At 44.6% G+C, this 19,436-nt stretch overlaps 1 protein-coding gene across 5 annotated transcripts; it reads right to left on the bottom strand.

The window, feature by feature from the left end:
• Positions 1–1,894: 1,894 nt before the first annotated feature.
• LOC136499126 (MADS-box transcription factor 51-like) lies at positions 1,895–17,532 on the bottom strand. 5 transcript variants are annotated; one of them, XR_010769912.1, is made up of 7 exons: positions 17,064–17,532; positions 16,701–16,803; positions 4,940–4,992; positions 4,776–4,843; positions 4,546–4,623; positions 2,941–4,448; positions 1,895–2,729 (listed from the first exon to the last, which is right to left on the bottom strand). XR_010769912.1 is itself a non-coding variant. In XM_066494819.1 (6 exons), the coding sequence occupies exons 1-6, from the start codon at positions 17,297–17,299 to the stop codon at positions 4,348–4,350; spliced, it is 639 nt and encodes a 212-aa protein (XP_066350916.1). In that variant the 5' UTR covers positions 17,300–17,532; the 3' UTR covers positions 1,895–4,347. The 5 variants fall into 5 exon arrangements, 2 of the variants coding, with proteins under 2 accessions (XP_066350916.1, XP_066350917.1); XR_010769913.1 differs by having other exon boundaries at positions 3,083–4,448; XM_066494819.1 differs by having other exon boundaries at positions 1,895–4,448.
• Between the last annotated feature and the right edge of the window lie 1,904 nt (positions 17,533–19,436).

Here is a 19,436-nt window from a genome sequence, read left to right as displayed (position 1 = left end):
GACGTCCACTCTAATGGCCCAGTTCTTGATGAGACAATCCTTGCAGATCCTGAGGTAGTGTTTTTGATAAGTTCTCTTAGTTACATGGACTAACTTGACTAATGGCTGTCCACTAAACCTGATTTTCCAGTATCATCAATCAAAGCAACTCATCATTCCATGTTCATGAAACTAGAACTGTATTTATGGTCCATGCACAGCCTTAACCTGTCTAAAATGAAGTGCGGTTGCTAGGAACCCAAGTTTTATCTGCTTGGAGCACCATTATTTATATTATCTAATTTGCAGATAGCTGATGCGATTGAGAATGAGAAGGAAGTTTCCAAGGCGTTTCAAATCTATAATGTCGATAGAGCTGTCTGTGGTCGGGTAGCAGGTGTGTCTGGAGAACAATAAGAGCTCATAGTATTATTTTTTCCTGATGTGTAGCTATTAGATCTAGTTGAGTACTTGACTACATTCATTTTTAGTCTTCGCAAAGCATCTGAAAACTTGTCTCAGATTTGCTTATCAAGCCTGACCAACGCCCATCCTACATATACAAGTTCAGACACAGATAAGTCATGATGGAGTTGTGCATGAAAAATATATGTTCTGGTCGAATTTGAATTGTAAATTTAATTTTTTTTTGTGGAAAAATGATTTGTAGGGGCGATTGATACTGTAGCCGCCCCTACAAATCGATTTGTAGGGGCGGTCTGGGAACCGCCCCTACAAATGCATGATTTATAGAGACGGTATGGTAGGGGCGGCTGGCCGAACCGTCCCTACAAATGCTTATTAGCCGCCCCTAAAAACCATATCTGACGTAGTGCTCTCCCCTCTTTGCTTAGCTCCTCGAAGTGAAGGGGTGCATCTCCATTGACAATGGGTAGCTCTTCTGCTCCGATCAACTTCAAGCTAACTAAATCGGACCCTCCTACAACAGAGATGTAGAGGCATTTGGATCAAAAAATAGCAAGAGTTTTTTAATCAAGATCGAATTCAAGACCTGAAGGCTCACACAAGCCTCCCCTATACCACCGTTCCACAAGGTCACTTGTGACCAAGTTTAGGATGCTATCCTTTTGTATAACTTTCAGGAATCTTGTATTGAATATTCAGACCCAAGTGACTTCAAATGAAAAAAACTACAAAGTTTTAGATCCCATCGAGTACTACAAATTTAATATAATTAAAGAATTTGAATTAAAAAATACAAAACTTTAATATAATCCCAACTCCTTCCTTGCCCTTGCCCTTGTCATTCTTATGATAGAATCCCAACTCCTTCAGTTGTCGGCATTAATCTACCGTGTGCCAAGCGCCTTTGTGAAAAGGGCAAGGTAGTCCACCTAGATCTTCGAACTTCTTCGGCTTATTGTTCTTCTTGGGTTTGTCAATGGAGGCCAGGGTGTTATCAGGGCCTCGCTTTCTGGTTTGCTGCCCACCCTGGTTGCCTCTATTGTCGTTACCCCTATTGTTGCGGTTGTCCTACCAATCGGGGAATCTCTCCTGAGTTCTTTCCTTGGAGGCGATCATCTTCTGAACAGTATGCTTGAACTCATCTGCATCTCTGGGTTATCATTGCAGAAGGCCTGAAACTGCCACTTGGCCTTGATCTCATTTGAAAAGTGATCGATTACCTCCCTCTCGGTAACATTGAAGACTTGGGACCGTAATTCTGCAAAACAGCGATAGTAATCCCAGAAGCTTTTGTTGGGGAGTTGTTGGCAACTTCTAAGATCTATCCGAGTACTCGGATGGGTAAGGACTCCCGCAAAGTTGTTGCAGAATTTTCTCGTTAGATCCTCCCAACACGTAATCGAACCGGGGCGCAGCTTGTCAAACCATGCGAGAGGTACCGACTCAAGAGACATGGGGAAATGAAAGTGCCTTAATGTCATCATCTCCACCCACTAGTTCGATCGACTAGGAATAAATGCGAAGCCATTGATTCGGCTCTGTCTTGCCATCATACTTGTTGTGATTGGACGGCTTGAACCTGTAAGGAAGCCGGACAGAGAGTAGTCTGCTGGAGAAACATGGGAACCTGTCTAGGGAGATGGCAGTTCCCTGTACTCAGACTCGCCTCTGCCTTCCCTATTGCTGTACTGGTGCCATTGGTGGCGGTAGGGTGATTGTGCGCCACCCTGACCCCTGTTCTGGTTACCCTGCGGCATGAGCCTTTTGCGTTGGATTGATTGTATGATTGTTAGAGGTATAAGGGGGTGCACCATGCCTCTCTTTATATAGGGAGAGAGGGCAGAGGTGTGTTTCTAGTCCTAGTCAGTTATAACTGAAGACTCCTAATTATGTTACAGAATCTTGCTTTCCTAGTAAGCCGACTAGGTCGATCCTTGAAGGCTTGACGTCCACGCCACCTTGCTCCGTTTCCTTCAAACAGACTGTGGGCCAGTCATGGGCCTAGCATAGAAGTCGACCCGATAGGGAACCTCCGAGGTCCTGTATCAACATCACCGATGATGCTGGTGTAGTGTCGATGTCCGTCCTTAGTGTCGTAGAAGAAGCCGGCCATAGTTTGTGGCATTAACTTATTGTTGTGCGAGATGAGGCGTTTCTAGGAGCGACAGACATATTTGCAGCAGAACAAGGAGCGGGCAGGGAGGCGGTGGAGGATCTCGACAACGACATCGTCCGTGAGGCTGGGTAGTGCGTTCCTCTTGTTGGGACCCTCCTTCATTTCGTTAGTGTGCAGTAGGATGAGAGCTTGCTCAGTAATGAGATCACTGACGAGAAAAATAATCCAACAAAGATAGGTATAAGAGGACGATAATTACAATGGTTTTGAAGGCAGAAGTAATGGGCCTATTTGTTTGCCTAGACAGATAGGTATAATCAAGCAAGCACTTGACAATTAACAGGCCTAGTTGCACACAGGCATTTACAGTAACAAAACTGAACATATGCAAAAAACCAATACATCACCAGAAAACTAACCAGTGCCACCTCCTAGTTCTTTTCATCGTCATATCATTGGCCTAACCAGATCTCCAACGCTAGAATATTTCTTATATACCTTATGTTCAAGCAAGGACGAAAACAATAAAGCGAATAGGAAAAGACGAGAAAGGAGACCTGCGGATCGGATATGTCGTCTCTGCCGCAGCACACAACGGACACGAACACCAATGCCATCGCGCTCCACCGGCAAGCCCCGCCGCCTAGCCTCCAAAAGGACGCTGGAGCCACCACAGCATACCGGGGATCCTCCACCGCCGCTAGTCTAACGGGCACAGATTTATTTCCACTTGAACGGGAAATATCCAATATAGGTCAACCTGTAGGGCATCCACACAGAGAATATAATACTATAACGACTCCAAAGACATGTCAATACAACCAGACATCTAGCGCAATGGTAAAGACTGTGTATTCCTTCCTCGGGTCCCGGGTTCGACTCCCAGGCATTGAGGGTTTTTTAATTTATTAGACCCCGACGACACAAAGGTACAAGTGACACGCAAGCCGTTAGGTCCCACAGGTCGGATGGAAATGGAGAAAGGTCCCATAGGTACACATGACACGTGAGCCGTCGGATCCCACAGGTCGCATGGTCCCATAGGTACATGTGACACGCAAGCTGTCAGGTCCCACAGGTCGGATTGAGATGGAGAACGGTCCCATAGGTACACGTGACACGTAAGCCGTCGGGTCCCACATGTCGGATGCTGAAGGGTCCAGCAGGTACACGTCGGACGAAGAAAGGACCGAGCGAAGACTTTTATGACGAATTACAAGCGTCACGGATGAGTAACTGCAGATCCCACAGATACACGTCGGATGGAGAAGGGTCCCATAGGTACACGTCACATGAAGAAAGGATCGAGCGGACACTTTTATGACGAATTGCAAATGTCATGGATAAGTAACTACAGGTCCCACAAGTACACATCGAATGAAGACAGTATCGTACGAAGATCTATGACAAAACGCCATTTGTTACAGATCGAATATTGTTCGTCACAGATGTGTAATTAGTTCAATGACAAAGCCCTGTTCATCGTAATATTAAAGGAGATCATCACAGATGAGTCACGCGAGTGATCTGTGACGAAACCATGTGCTCTTCTATGACGTTTTTTTTGTAACGATACCTAATTTCGTCATAGATAGGGAGGGTTGGAGGATCATCACCACTGATCTATGATGAAACGAAAATATTCATCATAAAAGCGCTCTTCTATGACAGTTTTGGATTCGTCATTAAAATTTTCGTCATATAAATGGATATTTCTAGTAGTGTTTCTGATAGTTGCTGACCATGACCATGACTGGGCCCCAATTAAACCTGTTTCCGAATTCCCTCCAGGCTTGGAGCTGGCAAGTATATATATATACACATAGTCACACATACATATGGCTCATTTCCAGTTTCGAGCTACTCGTCTCTCTGGAGTCCACAGATATAGTCACCTCCTCCTTGTCTTCAGAGGCCTTCTGCTTTTCTGCTCACCAAAAATAAAGCACAACCACTCAACCAGCGGGATTAGGAATTTTAGTACTATATACGAGCTGGATATGGTAGAACTTTTTGAAACATACCTTCTTTCTGCTGCAAAAAATCTAGTTCACACAAATTACAGGTTTGGGCAACCCAATCACCTTCATCATCAGTTTGTTCTGCAATCACCGAATTAAGATACTGTCAGAAATAATGTCATGTGTTCTGCACGAACGTTGCATCTTCGTGATGCAGCAGGTCAAGTTCATGCGGTATAGATACTACAAGACATATCTACAGTACAGTATGACCCTTATAGCTGTCAGAGCACCGGTAATTGTTTCATCCAAGCTTCTTATGTCGGCCATGCTCATTCCGTTTGCATTTGCTTCCATGGCCCTGGAATTTACTTAACCAATTTAGATAGCAAGTAATGCAAAACATTGTACATCTTCCAAGACCTAACCAAAGATTGTTCAAGTACATCATGTATACCATTGAGCAACGACATTTAGCTGATCAGGTAACCCTCTAGTAGATGGCTGCTCCTGAGCAAGTTAAGCAGGAGGGCAAGCACAAAAAAGACAGGCAATATTAGTGTATGCTGGGAGAACTTAAAGAAAGAAAGGTACTTGATCAGATATTTGACATATGAACTAGATAATATTCCCAGAATCCAAAATTAATTCTTATATCCACATTTTTTTTAGAAAGGACAGCAAAAGCTTTGCTGCGGCCTGCGGTACATACTAGAAGAAACTTATATGCACATAAAAAACTGTATCCAAAGTTGTGCAAATACTGGCCTTCCATCAGCACTAGATCAGCTTAAACAGAAAGGGAGGATTGGAATATAGATTCATAGTGGTGTAGTCTACTGACGGTCTACAGTCCTTTGAAAGGTCCTTGTGCATGGAATAAAACAAGAGCAATGCAAGATAGTTTCATTTTCAGAATCATATGGATCAGTTGTGGAAGGAATTCATCAGTTAATTTATATGTAAAAGGAAAAAAATTATCCAAAACAGGCTAGAAATTCAATCTGCGTAGTACGTAGGCAGTAGCATTGTAGCATATATGCTGCAATTTCCTGGAAAGGCAATATGCACAGTATGATTCCCCCCTCACCCGACTGAGAAGTGCAGATTTCTTTCCTTTTGCTTATTCATTTGGTTAATAACTTACTGCGTTAGAGTTTAATGAAAAAAACAAAGAGAACAGTACAGATTGAGAGTTTAATTAGTCGGCGCTGTAATAGGTTCATCATGCTTTAGATTGTGTTTTCAGTTGCAGTGAAATTTTAGACCTGCTACAAATTTTAGGCCTGGTTATTCTAATAATTTCATGCTTCGGGGGACAAAGGAAGATCTATCTTTATGGTGAAATTGTAAACCACATAGTACCACACATTGTGGTAGATAATATAAAATCTTTTCTTCGAAATGAACCTGTGCAGGTGAGCTAGGCCCAGGCCGGCAAAAGCTAGCGCTAGTTTAAATCAGAATCTTAACCTCAATTTTTTGTTCTTTAACCCTTTTGGTACTATAAGTTTGATGATTTCACACCTCGCAAGCACTTTTCAATTAAAATTTGCTTCATCTGATGACCCACTAGGACATCTGAACATAACTTTCGCATTTTATCACCACTTGACTACCTTCGCTGCAAAGATTTTGCTAAATAAACATTCACGTGCGTGTGACTGCTACCCTTTAATTTAAACTTCAAAATATTGTATTTGTCTATATATGTCCAACACTACCAGGAAACGTCAAATTTGCCGAGTGTATTCTCTCGGGCACTCGGCAAACAAGTTCTATGTCGAGTGCTGCCATAAAAACACTCGGCAAAAAAAAAAAAACACTCGGTAAAGAGGTGGTTTGCCGAGCGTCGGCGAGAGAGAGGCACAACGACGGATTAGGGATGCGAGCACTAGCGGTTGCCGAATGGAGGAGTTGGTGCGGGCCCTACATGACTGTTAGAGTTTGAAATAGATCGCGCGAGCACCGTTGTGACCGGACGTGCCTTTGCATATGATCGGACGCTGCATCTCCTGAGTTTGATCAGTAACAGAGAGCTCCAGAAACTGCTCTTGACGCGACCGGACGCGTCCGATCACTCATGACCAGACGCGCCAGCTGAGTCGCGATCAGTTTCCGAGAAGCACTTAACGATCGGACGCAACACCGAGTTACGGACCGGACACAGAAGAGATACTATTCATGGGTCAGTTCACATGAGTGCTGAACAACCGAACGCGACAGGCAGAGCGACTGGACATGGCATGCAGTGAGTCTGATCTAGCGTTCGGTCCTTGTTCCGCAGCAATTCCTCCTTCTTTGTCCAGCGACGCTTTCTCCTAATCAAGTCCCAAACTTCGATAAGACCAAAATGAACACCAATTGGGACAGATATGAGAGACCCCTCTCAAACCCTCAATTTTTTTTAAATAATTTGCCTTCGGCTACAGTTCTTTCTAGAAAAATAAGCAACAAGAGAGTCGAAGAGCAACATGTGGCAACTCAATAGGGTTTATAACCAATAGGAGCTTCAAATGCTCTCTCTATTTGTTGATGAATACAGTGGATGCTCAAAAGATAGCCAAAATGAAAGGACAAAGCAACACACATGCATATGCAATGCAATACTTGAAAGAAAATCTAGTTGCTTATCAAGTTTGATCCAAGGTTAACCTTCTTCACACGCTTTTCGGCGGTTATCTTAACCATGTTAGACAAGCCCTAAGTGCATTGTTAAAAATTAAACATGTTTTATATTACAATGCAATTTAAGGGACAACATAAGCTTTTTTTGTGAAGTTACTTAGATCAAGCACATTGAGCTCATTCTTCAACCGACAAAACGTAGCCTCATCTAGCGGTTTTGTAAAGATATCCGCCAATTGATACTCGGTCCTTACACCTTCTTGTAATATATCATTTTTAGCAACATGATCTCTAAGAAAGTGATGACAGATATCTATGTGCTTGGTGCGAGAGTGTTGAACCGAGTTATTAGCAAGTTTTACCGCATTCTAATTGTCACACAAGAGAGGTACTCTTTCTAGAACTACACCATAGTCTAGAAGAGTTTGCTTCATGTAAAGAATTTATGCACAACAAGCATCCGCGGCAATGTACTTCGCCTAGGCGGTGGACAAGGCCACACTATTTTGCTTCTTAGAGGTCCAAGACACTACTGATCTACCAAGCAAATGGCACCCTCCGTATGTGCTTTTTCTATCAATTTTGCAACCGGCATAATCCGAATCGGAATAGCCAACTAGTTGGAATCTAGCTCCTTTGGGATACCAAAGACCAATGCTTGGTGTGTGCTTAAGGTACCTAAGGATTTTTTAACGGCAACCACGTGAGCCTCCTTAGGATTAGCTTAAAATCTAGCACACATACACACACTAAACATGATGTCGGTCCTAGATATGGTCAAGTATAACAAGCTACCAATCATGGAACGGTAGAGAGTTTGATCAACCGATTTACCTCTCATCTAGGTCGAGATGTCCATTAGATGGCATTGGTGTCTTGATTGGCTTACATTCATCCATTTTAAACCTCTTGAGAAGATCCTTAGTATATTTTTCTTGAGAGATAAAGATCCCTTCTCTCATTTGCTTGACTTGAAAACCAAGAAAGAATGTAAACTCTCCAATCATAGACATCTCAAACTCCTTCGACATCAATTCACCAAACTCTTTGCAATAGTCTTCATCTGATGAGCCAAATATGATATCATCAGCATATACTTGACAAATAAAGTTCTCTCCATCAAGCTTCTTGATGAATAGTGTGGTGTCGACCCTCCCAATGGTGAAGCCATTCTCAATGAAGAAATCTCAAAGGCGCTCATACCAAGCTCTTGGGGCTTGCTTTAGCCCATATAGCGCCTTGGACAACCTATAAACATGATTAGGATATCTAGGGTCTTCTAACCCGGGAGGTTGATCAACATAGACTAGTTCATTTATAAAGCCATTTAAAATGCACTTTTAACATCCATTTGATATAATTTCATTTCATGATGAGACGCATATGCAAGAAGGATACAAATGGCTTCAAGTCTTGCAACCGGTGCAAAGGTCTCTCCAAAATCCAACCCTTCAACTTGAGAGAACCCCTTTGCAACTAGCCTTGCCTTGGTCCTCACAATGATGCCTTGATCATCTTGCTTGTTGCGGAACACCCACTTTGTTCCTAATGACTCTTGCATCTTGTGGTCGCTCTTCAAGTGCACAAACTTCATTGCGGGTGAAGTTGTTCAATTCTTCATGTATGGCATTTATCCAATCCAGATCTTGAAGAGCTTCTTCTACATTCTTAGGCTCAATACAAGAAACAAATGAGTGATGTTTAATAAATGAAGCAAGTTTTTGAGAGCGAGTCATTACACCCTTTGAAGGACTCTCTATGATAAGATTTTGTGGATGTGCTTGTAGTAGGGGTGAATTTCTTCTATCAACCACTTGAGAAGGAGGTTGTCGAGCATCAACATCTTGGGCTTGTACCACCATTTGGTCATGGGAGACGTGAGTATCTTTATTTTCTACTCTCCCATCTTTATCATCATCTTGTGGCACATTTGATGAAGAGGGTGGATCAATCACTTGTACATCATCTTCATCATCTTTGGGCTTGATGTCTCCAACCGAAATGTTCTTCATGGCCTCCCTCAATGGTTCATCACCTACATCATCAAGGTTCTCATGTGCTCCTTGGGAGCCGTTAGATTCATCAAATTCCACATCATATGTTTCTTCAACCAAGCCGGTGGCATGATTAAATACTCGATATGCTTTAGACTTTGATGAGTAACCAACAAGAAAACCAATATCACAACATCTTTGAACTTCCCTAGGTGTTGCTGCTTCTTGTAGATGTAGCATTTGCAACCAAACACCTGGAAGAATGAGACATCCGGCTTCTTCCCATTGAGCAACTCATAAGGGGTCTTGCCAAGAAACTTTTGGAGAAATAGACGGTTGGATGCATAGCATGCAGGTGTTGATAGCTTCCACCCATAGATCTTGAGGTGTATTGTACTCATCAAGCATTATTCTTGCAAGGGTGATTAGTGTCCGGTTCTTTCTCTCTACTACACCATTTTGTTGAGGAGTGTAGGTTGTGGAGACCTCATGCTTGATCTCAACTTCATCACAATATGCTTTAATGTTTGTGTTATCAAATTCTCTCCCATTATCGCTTCTTATCTTCTTAAGCTTCACTTCAAATTTATTTTGTGCTCTCTTGGCAAACTTCTTGAAACATGCGGCCACTTTGGTCTTGTCATGAAGGAAGAACACCCAAGTGTATCTAGAGTAGTCATCAACTATCACAAGATAATAGAGGTTGCCTCTCAAACTCTTGTAAGTTGTTGCTCCAAATAAATCCATGTGGAGAAACTCTAGTACTCTTGTTGTTGACATGTAAGCTTTAGTTAGATGAGTTTTTGCAACTTGTTTACCGGCTTAACATGCACTACAAAGCTTGTCCTTCTCAAATGTCACATCCTTCAAACCTCTCACCAATTCATTCTTCATTAGATTCTTGAGTGAGCCCATCCCAACAAGTGCAAGTCTTCTATGCCAAAGCCACCCAAGTGATATTTTGGTGAATAAGCATGTCTTTAAGTTTGCATCTTCAGAGGTGAAATTCACTAGATATAGGTTGTTGTATCTAAAGCCCTTGAATATAACTTGATCATCATCTCTCTTTGATACAACCACTTCCTTCTCGGTGAACAAACATTGAAAGCCAAGATCATACAATTGACCTATGGATAGCAAGTTAAAGCTCAATGAAGCAACATATAGCACATTTGATATTGAGTGATCATTTGATATTGCAACTTTGCCCAATCCTTGTACTTTGCCCTTTGAATTACCACCAAATGTAATCCTTTCTTGACCATCTACTTATTCATCTAGTGAGGTGAACATACGAGGATCACTGGTCATATGTTGAGTGCAACCACTATCAATAAACCAATGACTTCCACCGGTCTTGTAGTTGACCTACACCCAAGAGATCAAGCTTGTTATTTTGGGACCCAAACTTGATGAGGGCCCTTGACTTTCTCAACTAGTGACTTAGCAACCCAAATTTGGTTAGGTCTATTCTTGTTGGGTTGACCTAAGAACATGACTTTTATCTTTCTACTAGAGTCTTTTCTAAGCATGTAGTGAGCATTTAAGGCAAAGGGTCTAGCATGCTTGGGAAAGGGTTGTGGTGGTGGAGTTTCACACTCATGAGCAAAGTGACCTTCTTGTCCACACTCAAAGCATTTCTTTGGCTTAAGCTTTGACTTGTATTGTTGTTGATGTTGAGCTTGAGCTTTCTTCTCTTGATTTGCCAAGAACCTAATACCACTTCTATCCATCTTCATCATGGTGTTCATCAGTAGCTCACTTTGGAGATATTGGCCTCTTGTGAACTTGCTCAAACCGGTCTTGAGATGTTCTTTCTCCAACTTGAGTTTCTTGTTTTCTTCTCTAAGTTCATCATGATTCTTCTCCATCTTGAGTCTCTTGTTCTCTTCTCTAAGCATCTCATTCTCAAGAGCCATATCATGATCATTGTCAAGATTCTCTATCACAATTGTGTTTGTGGTCGATAGTTTTCAAGATCCTTCTTGAGCTTTTCATTTTCATTTTTGAGCTTAACATAATCATCATAGTTGTCAGACTCAATCACACTTTCTTGCCTTTGCTACTAGAACCTTACTCAATGCTCTCAACAATCAAGTCATCACATGAAGTGGCTATATCAATCTTAACGACATTGTTAGTAGCATCATGTGGCTCATTTGGCAATAACTCATGAGAAAGAACAAGATTATCTTGATTAACCTTGAGATTAGTGTACTCTTCTTTTAGCAAGTTGTAACTAGTGGTGAGCTTATTGTGTATCGCCTCAAGTTTATCATGTTTTTCTCTAAGCTCCCTTTTAGAGGTTTTGAGTTCCTTGAGTTTGGATGACACACTTTTGTTCTCTTCTCTAAGCTCATCATTAGCTTTTTTTGGCTATGTCATACTTTGCTAAGAGTGAGTCATTCACAAGTTCTAGCTTCTCATTTTTAGCTCTTGTCTTTCTAATGATTTTAGTGTATTGGTTTAACAATTTGATAAGATCATCATAAGAAGGTGATTCAAATTCTTCATTGCTATCACTACAATTCTCATCATTACTAGCATTGTCATCACCACCACTATCATCATCATTCTATACCTTTCGTTCACCCTTGGCCAAGAGGCATAGGTGTGTAGAAGATGACGACGACGATGTCGGTGAAGGTAGTGAAGAACCAATCACAAGAGCGGCCACCTTCTCCTTATTTTCACTTTCATCATCGGATGAGCCGCTTGATGATTCAATGTCCGTAAGCCAATCACCAATAATATAGGCCTTGCCATTCTTCTTCTTCTTGTGAAATTCCTTCTTCTTGCCATCCTTCTTCTTATATGGCTTGCTTTTGTTTTTCTCATCATCATCATCACTTGAATCATCTTTCTTGCCCTTGTACTTCTTCTTGTACTTGTCTTTCTTAGGTTTAGGGCATTGATGAGCTAGATGACCAAGATCTCCACAATTGTAGCAATCCATTTCGGAGATGGGTTTCCTTCTACTACTAGTGAAAATTTTCTTCTTCTTGCCATCGAACTTGACACCATTCTTGTTAAGCTTCTTGAGCATCTTGGCGGTTCTTCTCACCATGAGAGCAAGGCTTGCATCATCAATCTCCTCATCACTTGAGCTATCATGATTAATTTTTGCTTTGCCCCTCTTCTCTTGACTAGCCTTGAAAGCCAAATCTATCTTCTTGGTGGAAGAAGAGCCATCTTGAGGAGTGATGTGCATGTACATCTCATGTGCATTGACCTTCCCCAATATTTGAGTTGGCGTAGCGGTGGAAAGATCACCTTGATGAAGCACCATCACAATATGCCCATACTTGTCAATGGGGAGGACACTCAAGATCTTTCACACAACATCGGATGGTTGCATTTGAGTGAGTCCAAGCCCATTGACCTCCTCTACAAGAACATTCAAGTGTGAATACATTTCATTAGCACTTTCACTAGGAAGCATTTCAAATGAATTAAGCTTCTTCATCACAAGGTGATAGCGTTCCTCACGCTCACTCTTGGTTCTCTCATGGAGCACACAAATGTCCGACCATAGTTGATGGGTATCTTTGTGGTTTCGCACACAGTTAAAGATATCCTTGCAAATGCCACTAAAAAGAGTGTTTCTAGCCTTTGCATTCCACTTCTCGTAGTGAATCTCATCACCTTGAAGGTTAGCGAGGTCCTTAGGTGTTGGGAAACCATGTGAGGCGACTATAAGCACTCCAACATCTAAAGCCTCTAGGTATGCCTCCATGCGAATTTTTTAATACGGAAAGTCATATCCCTCAAAGATGAGAGGGGGTCCATCCCCGTGGGACATCTTGCTCTAGGCGGTTAAGTCTAATTCAAGGAGCACGAGGCTTTGATACCAATTGAAAGAATCAAGATACCCAAAAGGGGGGTGAATTAGGTTAATTCTAAATTTCTTTCAATAATTAAGCCCCACACTTAGCCCATTTCACCCCCTTGTGTCTAGAAATATTTCTATTGTTCTATCGCGCAAAGGGTTTTGCACCCTAGGTTCCAATCCTACTCTAGCATGGCAATTCTAAGAATATAAAGGCATAAATTGAATTGCTCAAATGTAAATGCTCAAACTAAAGAGAGAGAAAGGAACGTGTCGATGTTTTTTCGAGGTATCGGAGAGTCGCCACTCTCCACTAGTCCTCATTAGAGCACCCGTGCAAGGGTGTAGCTCCCCCTTGATCCGCGCAAGGATTAAGTGCTCTCTACGAGCTGATTCTTTGAAACGTCATCACAGTGAATTGCCCACAACCGCTCACCATGACTTAGGTCATCCACAAGCTCCAACGGATGATCACCAAGTTTCCAATCACCACCAAGCCGTCTAGGTGACGGCGATCACCAAGAGTAACAAGCATAAACTCTCACTTGACCAAGACAAGCCTAATGAGAAAGGTGGATGCACACTTGCTACTCCCTATGCACTAATGAGGTCCTTAATCTTGGATTAACAAATCTCAATCACCCCACTAGGCTCTTGCTCTCCCTTGCACTCTAAAGGTGTTTCTAAGCTGAACAAATAGACAAGAGACCTAAGCTGGACGAGTGGGGGATGTATTTATACTCCCCACTTCAAAACATACCTATTGGGGTCCAACTCAGCACATTTTTGGGTGACCGGACGTGTCCGGTCAGTAGCCAACTGCTACATGACGCTAGCACAGTCATCAGAGACCGCACTATGACCAGCGTCCGATCACCACTCATCTGACGCGTCCGGTCTACAATTTCCTTCTTTAGATGCTTACTGTTGTTGACCGGATGCGGCCTCTAGTGTGTCAGGTCACAGCATCTGGTCCTTCATGAGTGTTGCTCGCTCTATAGTTGCGCACACCTATGCGTCCGATCCTGACTAGGAGCCAGCGTCCGATCGATGAGCAAGCCCTAGCTGTGTGAGCTAACGCTGACCGGACGCGGCACCTGTGCGTCCGGTCCAGCGTCCAGTCATCATCCAAGTCCCCATTGACCTCAAATTCTACCAACTTTGTGAATGATATCAACTTCAACTAATCTATGGGCTGTCCTTGAGCTACCTAGTGCTAAGTTTGATAAGTGCACCACACCTAAACTATTAGACTCATCTAGGTCAAGTTACTAGTTCATACCCCCTTAATAGTACGCCCAAAGAAAAAATAAAGTCATAAACAACTCTAAGTGTCTCTCCAACGTCAAACGACATTTAGAACTAGTCCATCATTAACCTTGTTGTCCATCATTTGAAAACCGAAATGATTTCCATCGACAGAGGCATGAAAACCATAATTGCCCAATCAATCACCATTACCATGACCTAACTCAAGTTGCCTCTGCAAAACACACATTAGTCACAGTAATCTTGTGTCATCATTAATCATCGAAACCAAACTAGCGGCCTAGATGCTTTCAGAGATCACTACTACACATATTTTTGCGAGGCGATGCCCAAACATTAACCAAGGCAGTCACAAAATCCAACTGCCTCCAAAAATGCCGAAGGATTAAGAGAGGCTGGCGTTTTCATTTATAGAGGTGGTCATATCTACCCGCCTCATAAAATCGATTTACGGAGGCCAGCAAAAAAATAAGCACCTCATAAAATCGATTTACAGAGACGGTCATTTTAAGACAAAGGGTAACATCCACAGATGCCACCATCGATGAATAGAGCACCAAGGTCATAAGGGCTTACGTCACAGAACCTGCTTAGCATATGCAGCAAGCGCGGATTGGCCATCATGATAGCAGGAGCCAAAATCTACCCCTCCATAGTGGTGCCCTCAAGAGGGACATGACGTCGTTGACGCCACCACCACCGGCTCCAGATAACTAGAGCTAGGTTTTCACCAGGAGGAGAGGGATACTACTACAATCATGGGTTGAGCATCCTACACATCGACGCCTCCAAGGAGGTAAACAACGCCGGAGGGCATCGCCGTTGGTCGCACAGACAGGGTCGTGCATGGCTTTCGCCTAAGCTCCCCAAACCTGTGAACTATAGCCTGTCGTCTTAGGCAGAGGAGGTGCTTGATGAGGCCCTCGGCGAGGAGCGCATCCACCACCTCCTTGCGGCCGCAGTACCCAGCGCGGAGCGCAGATTCGAGCGCGAGCACGCGGGGGTGCGGTCCGGGCACGCACAGCGTGTGGAGCTTGCTCCGCGCGTGGAATTCATCCACCAGCGGTCTCTGCATGGCGTCCACCTGGCCACTGAGCGCGTGCAGCGGCGCCACTGGGGATCCAAGGCTCGATGAGGACACGGACGCCACCATCGCGCCCACGGTGGGGCCCATGAGAACAGGATGGACGGACACGTCCTTGTTAAGCGCACTAGCGCTAGCACCGCGGCCACGCAAGCATCACCCACGTGGGGACCCCAAGCCCAGCCTCCACCGTTGGGAACATGCTATGGTGCAGCAGCGCGCCTTGGAGCTGCGGGTTGAACCGCCCGCCCACAGATAGTGTCGGCCACGCGCGTGACCGCCCTCCGGCCTCCGCGCGCCACACTGGCATTACCGTGCGTGCAGGGACAGGGAGCCGGAGCCGGCCACCCCGATGCTGCACAGGCAGGCGCCCTCGGGGGCCTCCGTCCGCCCAGTCGCTGTCGCGCCGCGCGCCGGCCGCCACGCGCTAGATCCGGGGCAGAGGCTACCGGATATGTGCCCCAGCGCGCCCACCGGCCGCCGTGCCCGCTCGGTTCCCATACGCTAGATCCGGGGCATGGGGCACCGATTCCGTGTCCAGGGAGCTCGGATCTGTCGCTCCACGCTCGCCGACGGCCATCCTTGCTGCTGGAAAGTTCATAGCTCGGAGGAGAAAGAGAAGGTGAGGAGTGGAAGAGGGAGGAGGAAGCTGCTGCGGGGAAGCCTTTTTGGGCGCCGCAGCGGGCCGCCACCACCGCTTGCCGGAGCAGCGGCGGCGGCGGCCGACGACGCGGGGGGGGGGGGGGGGGGGGGGGGGAGAAGTTAAAGTTATCTTGCCGTCTCTTCTTTTGGTGAGCTTGTAGAATTTTAATTGGCTATTCACCCCCTCTAGTCATCACCTAGATCCGTATAGTGGGTTTCTTGCTAGCAGGACCCTAGAGCCTTGTAGGAGTTATGGATGAAAATACAAGTTGTTTTTAAAGAGTCTATGTTTAATGTATAGTTAGTCTCAGCTCATATCGACGCCTGGATTTGAACTTTTGATTATAGCTGCTGGAGACGCATAGATATGATGAACCAATCGTACCTAAAAAATATTAGGTGCTTGTAAATTTATGTGTATGTATCAGTGAACGAAGCCAAAAAGTTGTACACATATATTTGCACAAAAATAGGTTAGTTTTGACTTGGAACCATAGGGGTAGCTTGAAAGCGGCCTCTCTAGGTCTAGAAGAAATATTTGCCAATGATTTTTCGATATACACAAATGCTAATACTTTTTAGAAAAAAATTTATGCCTCACGGTTGGTGCCTTAGCCATGACACAGATCGAGAGATTTTATTGTTATATAGTTAATTAAATTGAGCGTTGTAGAGAATTGCTCACGTGAGTGGAAAAATGAGAATATGGGAGGTAATCTTCTTTGTGCATATGAAAGTAGTTTGATATATCAACTATTAATTTATGCTTAACCTGTAGTATATTGCAGTCAACCCTTGATGAGTCTCGTGCCTCGATATTGAGATCAATCGATGTGTTGGCAAGGTCCCAGTATCGACCAAATACTTTTTCAATGCTGCAAGAAAGAGTGCAACAAAAGCAGGAAGTTTCATTAACTCAAAGGAAAAGTGGGTATACAATACACATACAGAAGGAACAAATATGTTGCCAATTAACTAGATGCTGACTGAATTAAAGCACGCTTCGACACACACGGTACACAATAGTGCACAAACTAGCTTGACACGAAGGATAATTTAAAGCGAGAGCGCAGCAGAAACACCAGCTCAGCCATGCCCCATGCATGGAGTAAACCCGAGGATCAGTGTAGCTCACCTGGAGCTTGGGGAAGCGAACTCGTGGAGGCGGCCGGCGGGGGAGAAGACGACGAGCGCGACCTCGGCGTCGCACAGCACGGAGAGCTCGTGGGCCTTCTTGAACAGCCCGCTCCGGCGCTTGGAGAAGCGCACCTGCCGGCTCGTCCGGTCCTCGATCCGCCGCAGCTCCACCCGCCCGCGCTTCCTCTTCTTCTCCTGAGGCGGCGCCGCCCTTCTCGCCGCCTCCCCCTCCATTGTTCGAGCTTGTTCCCACCACCCGAAACAGCAGCACCACCAACCAAGAGCCTCGCGATGAGCTCGATTGCGCAGTCACTTCCGCTGCTGTGTGGCAGCGGAGGGAAAGCGGGTCGTAACCATAAGAGGATCGGAAGAAATTCTCGGTGAGGAGAAAGGGAGACAGAGACAGAGACACAGAGCGATGGAAGTTTGTGGCCTATAGCAAGACAGTGTGCAGGGTCACCGTGGCTCCCTGCTCGACCAACGGGTAAAAACTACAGTATCCCTCCCCTCCCGGGCCGGCTGTCAGTGACCACTTCCCCGACAAGATGACGATCGCTTACGTCAGGACGCGTTTCGCTACACCATTGGTCCATGGTGACCGGCTACTGTAACACAGTACGTAGACGGTGGAGGCTACAGTTAAGAGAAACAGCTTATTATTCTCATTCTTTACACGCACATACACACACAAAAAAAACCCAGCTTATTCGTTCTCATAGACAAGCCATGCTTTGACGTCTTGGAGGAATCACCAGATCAATCTTCATAACATCTGCATCTTGTGGCGGTACAACGAAACCTGCCTTCTTTGTCAAAATTTTCAAATCGCCCGGGCTAGTCTGGCTAGCGAACGCAGCGATCTCCTGTGCTTCGAGTGCGGCCTGAGCTTTAGCAGCAATTTGGACGGCTTCTATATCGTCGTAGTACGAGCGTTTCAAGTCGCCTCGAAGGGGGAGTATCCCATTAGGACCCAGCATCTTTAGCAGAAGATACGGGTAGTGAGGAATTGCCATGAATGTAGCCAGAGCTGGGCACCCAAAGATGGCGTGATATGATGATTCAAAATCTGTCACCTCGAACTTGATGAACTCCGTTCAGTAATTGTCTGGGGATCCAAATGTAACCGGGAGCGTGATCTATCCGAGTGGCATAGCGCCTTTGCCGGGTACTATCCCGTAAAAGGGGGTGTCCATGGGTGTGAGTAGGCCGGTGAAGTCAAGACCTATCTTCCTCAGGGTATCAGCAAAAATGATGTTCAATCCAGCGCCATCGTCTATCAAGACCTTGGTGACTGTCATGCCTGCGATGGTTGGATCGAGGACTAGTGGGTAATGTCTGGCGTTAGACACACTAGTCCACTAATCCTACCTTGAAAAGTGAATCGGGTACTCGAACCAGTTGAAATAAGTCGGGGTGGCGGGTTCTGACGCCATGATATCCCGTAAGGCCAGCTTGTCTTGCCGCTTGTTCTTGGCAGTCGGAACTCCGGTGAAGATGACACCGACGATGCCTTTGGGATGTTGAAAGGCTTTGTCCTCCTGGTCTTCCCCGTCTTCCTTGCCCTTGCCCTTGTCATTCTTATGATAGAATCCCAACTCCTTCAGTTGTCGGCACTAATCTGCCGTGTGCCAAGCGCCTTTGTGAAAAGGGCAAGGTAGTCCACCTAGATCTTCGAACTTCTTCGGCTTATTGTTCTTCTTGGGCCATGTGTCGGTGAACATTTGTCGTTGCAAATGGCATAATGGTTAAAAATTAAGTTAAACCTATGTTACTAAAAATATTTACATTTTCCCCACCATCATTTACCCTCTTCCTCTCCACTTCCACCCACCTGTGCATCTCTCTAGTCACTTGCTTGAATCCATGCGAGGGAGACCAAATCTAGCGGTCTTTACTCTCGACTACTCAAGTGCTCTTCCAACTCCTATTTTGGTCTCTCCCCTCTTTACTTAGCTCCTCGAAGTGAAGGGGTTCATCTCCATTGACAATGGGTATCTCTTCTGCTCCGATCAACTTCAAGCTAGCTAAATCGCACTCTCCTACAACAGAGATGTAGAGGCATTTGGATCAAAAAAAATAGCAAGAGTTTTTTTTTAATCATGATCGAATTCAAGACCTGAAGGCTCACACAAGCCTCCCCTATACCACCATGCCACAAGGTCGCTTGTGACCAAGTTTAGGATGCTATCCTTTTGTATAACTTTCACAAATCTTGTATTGAATATTCAGACCCAAGTGACTTCAAATGAAAAAAATAAACTACAAAGTTTTAGATCCCGTCGAGTACTACAAATTTGATATAATTAAAGAATTTGAATTCAAAAATATGAAACTTTAATATAATTTATGACCCTATATGAATTTAAATGAG

This window comes from Miscanthus floridulus, chromosome 13 (genome assembly GCF_019320115.1).
Source record: "Miscanthus floridulus cultivar M001 chromosome 13, ASM1932011v1, whole genome shotgun sequence".
Classification (NCBI taxonomy): Eukaryota; Viridiplantae; Streptophyta; class Magnoliopsida; order Poales; family Poaceae; genus Miscanthus; species Miscanthus floridulus.
Note: the sequence above shows the minus strand (reverse complement) of the source record. Positions and strands in the feature narration are given on the sequence as shown.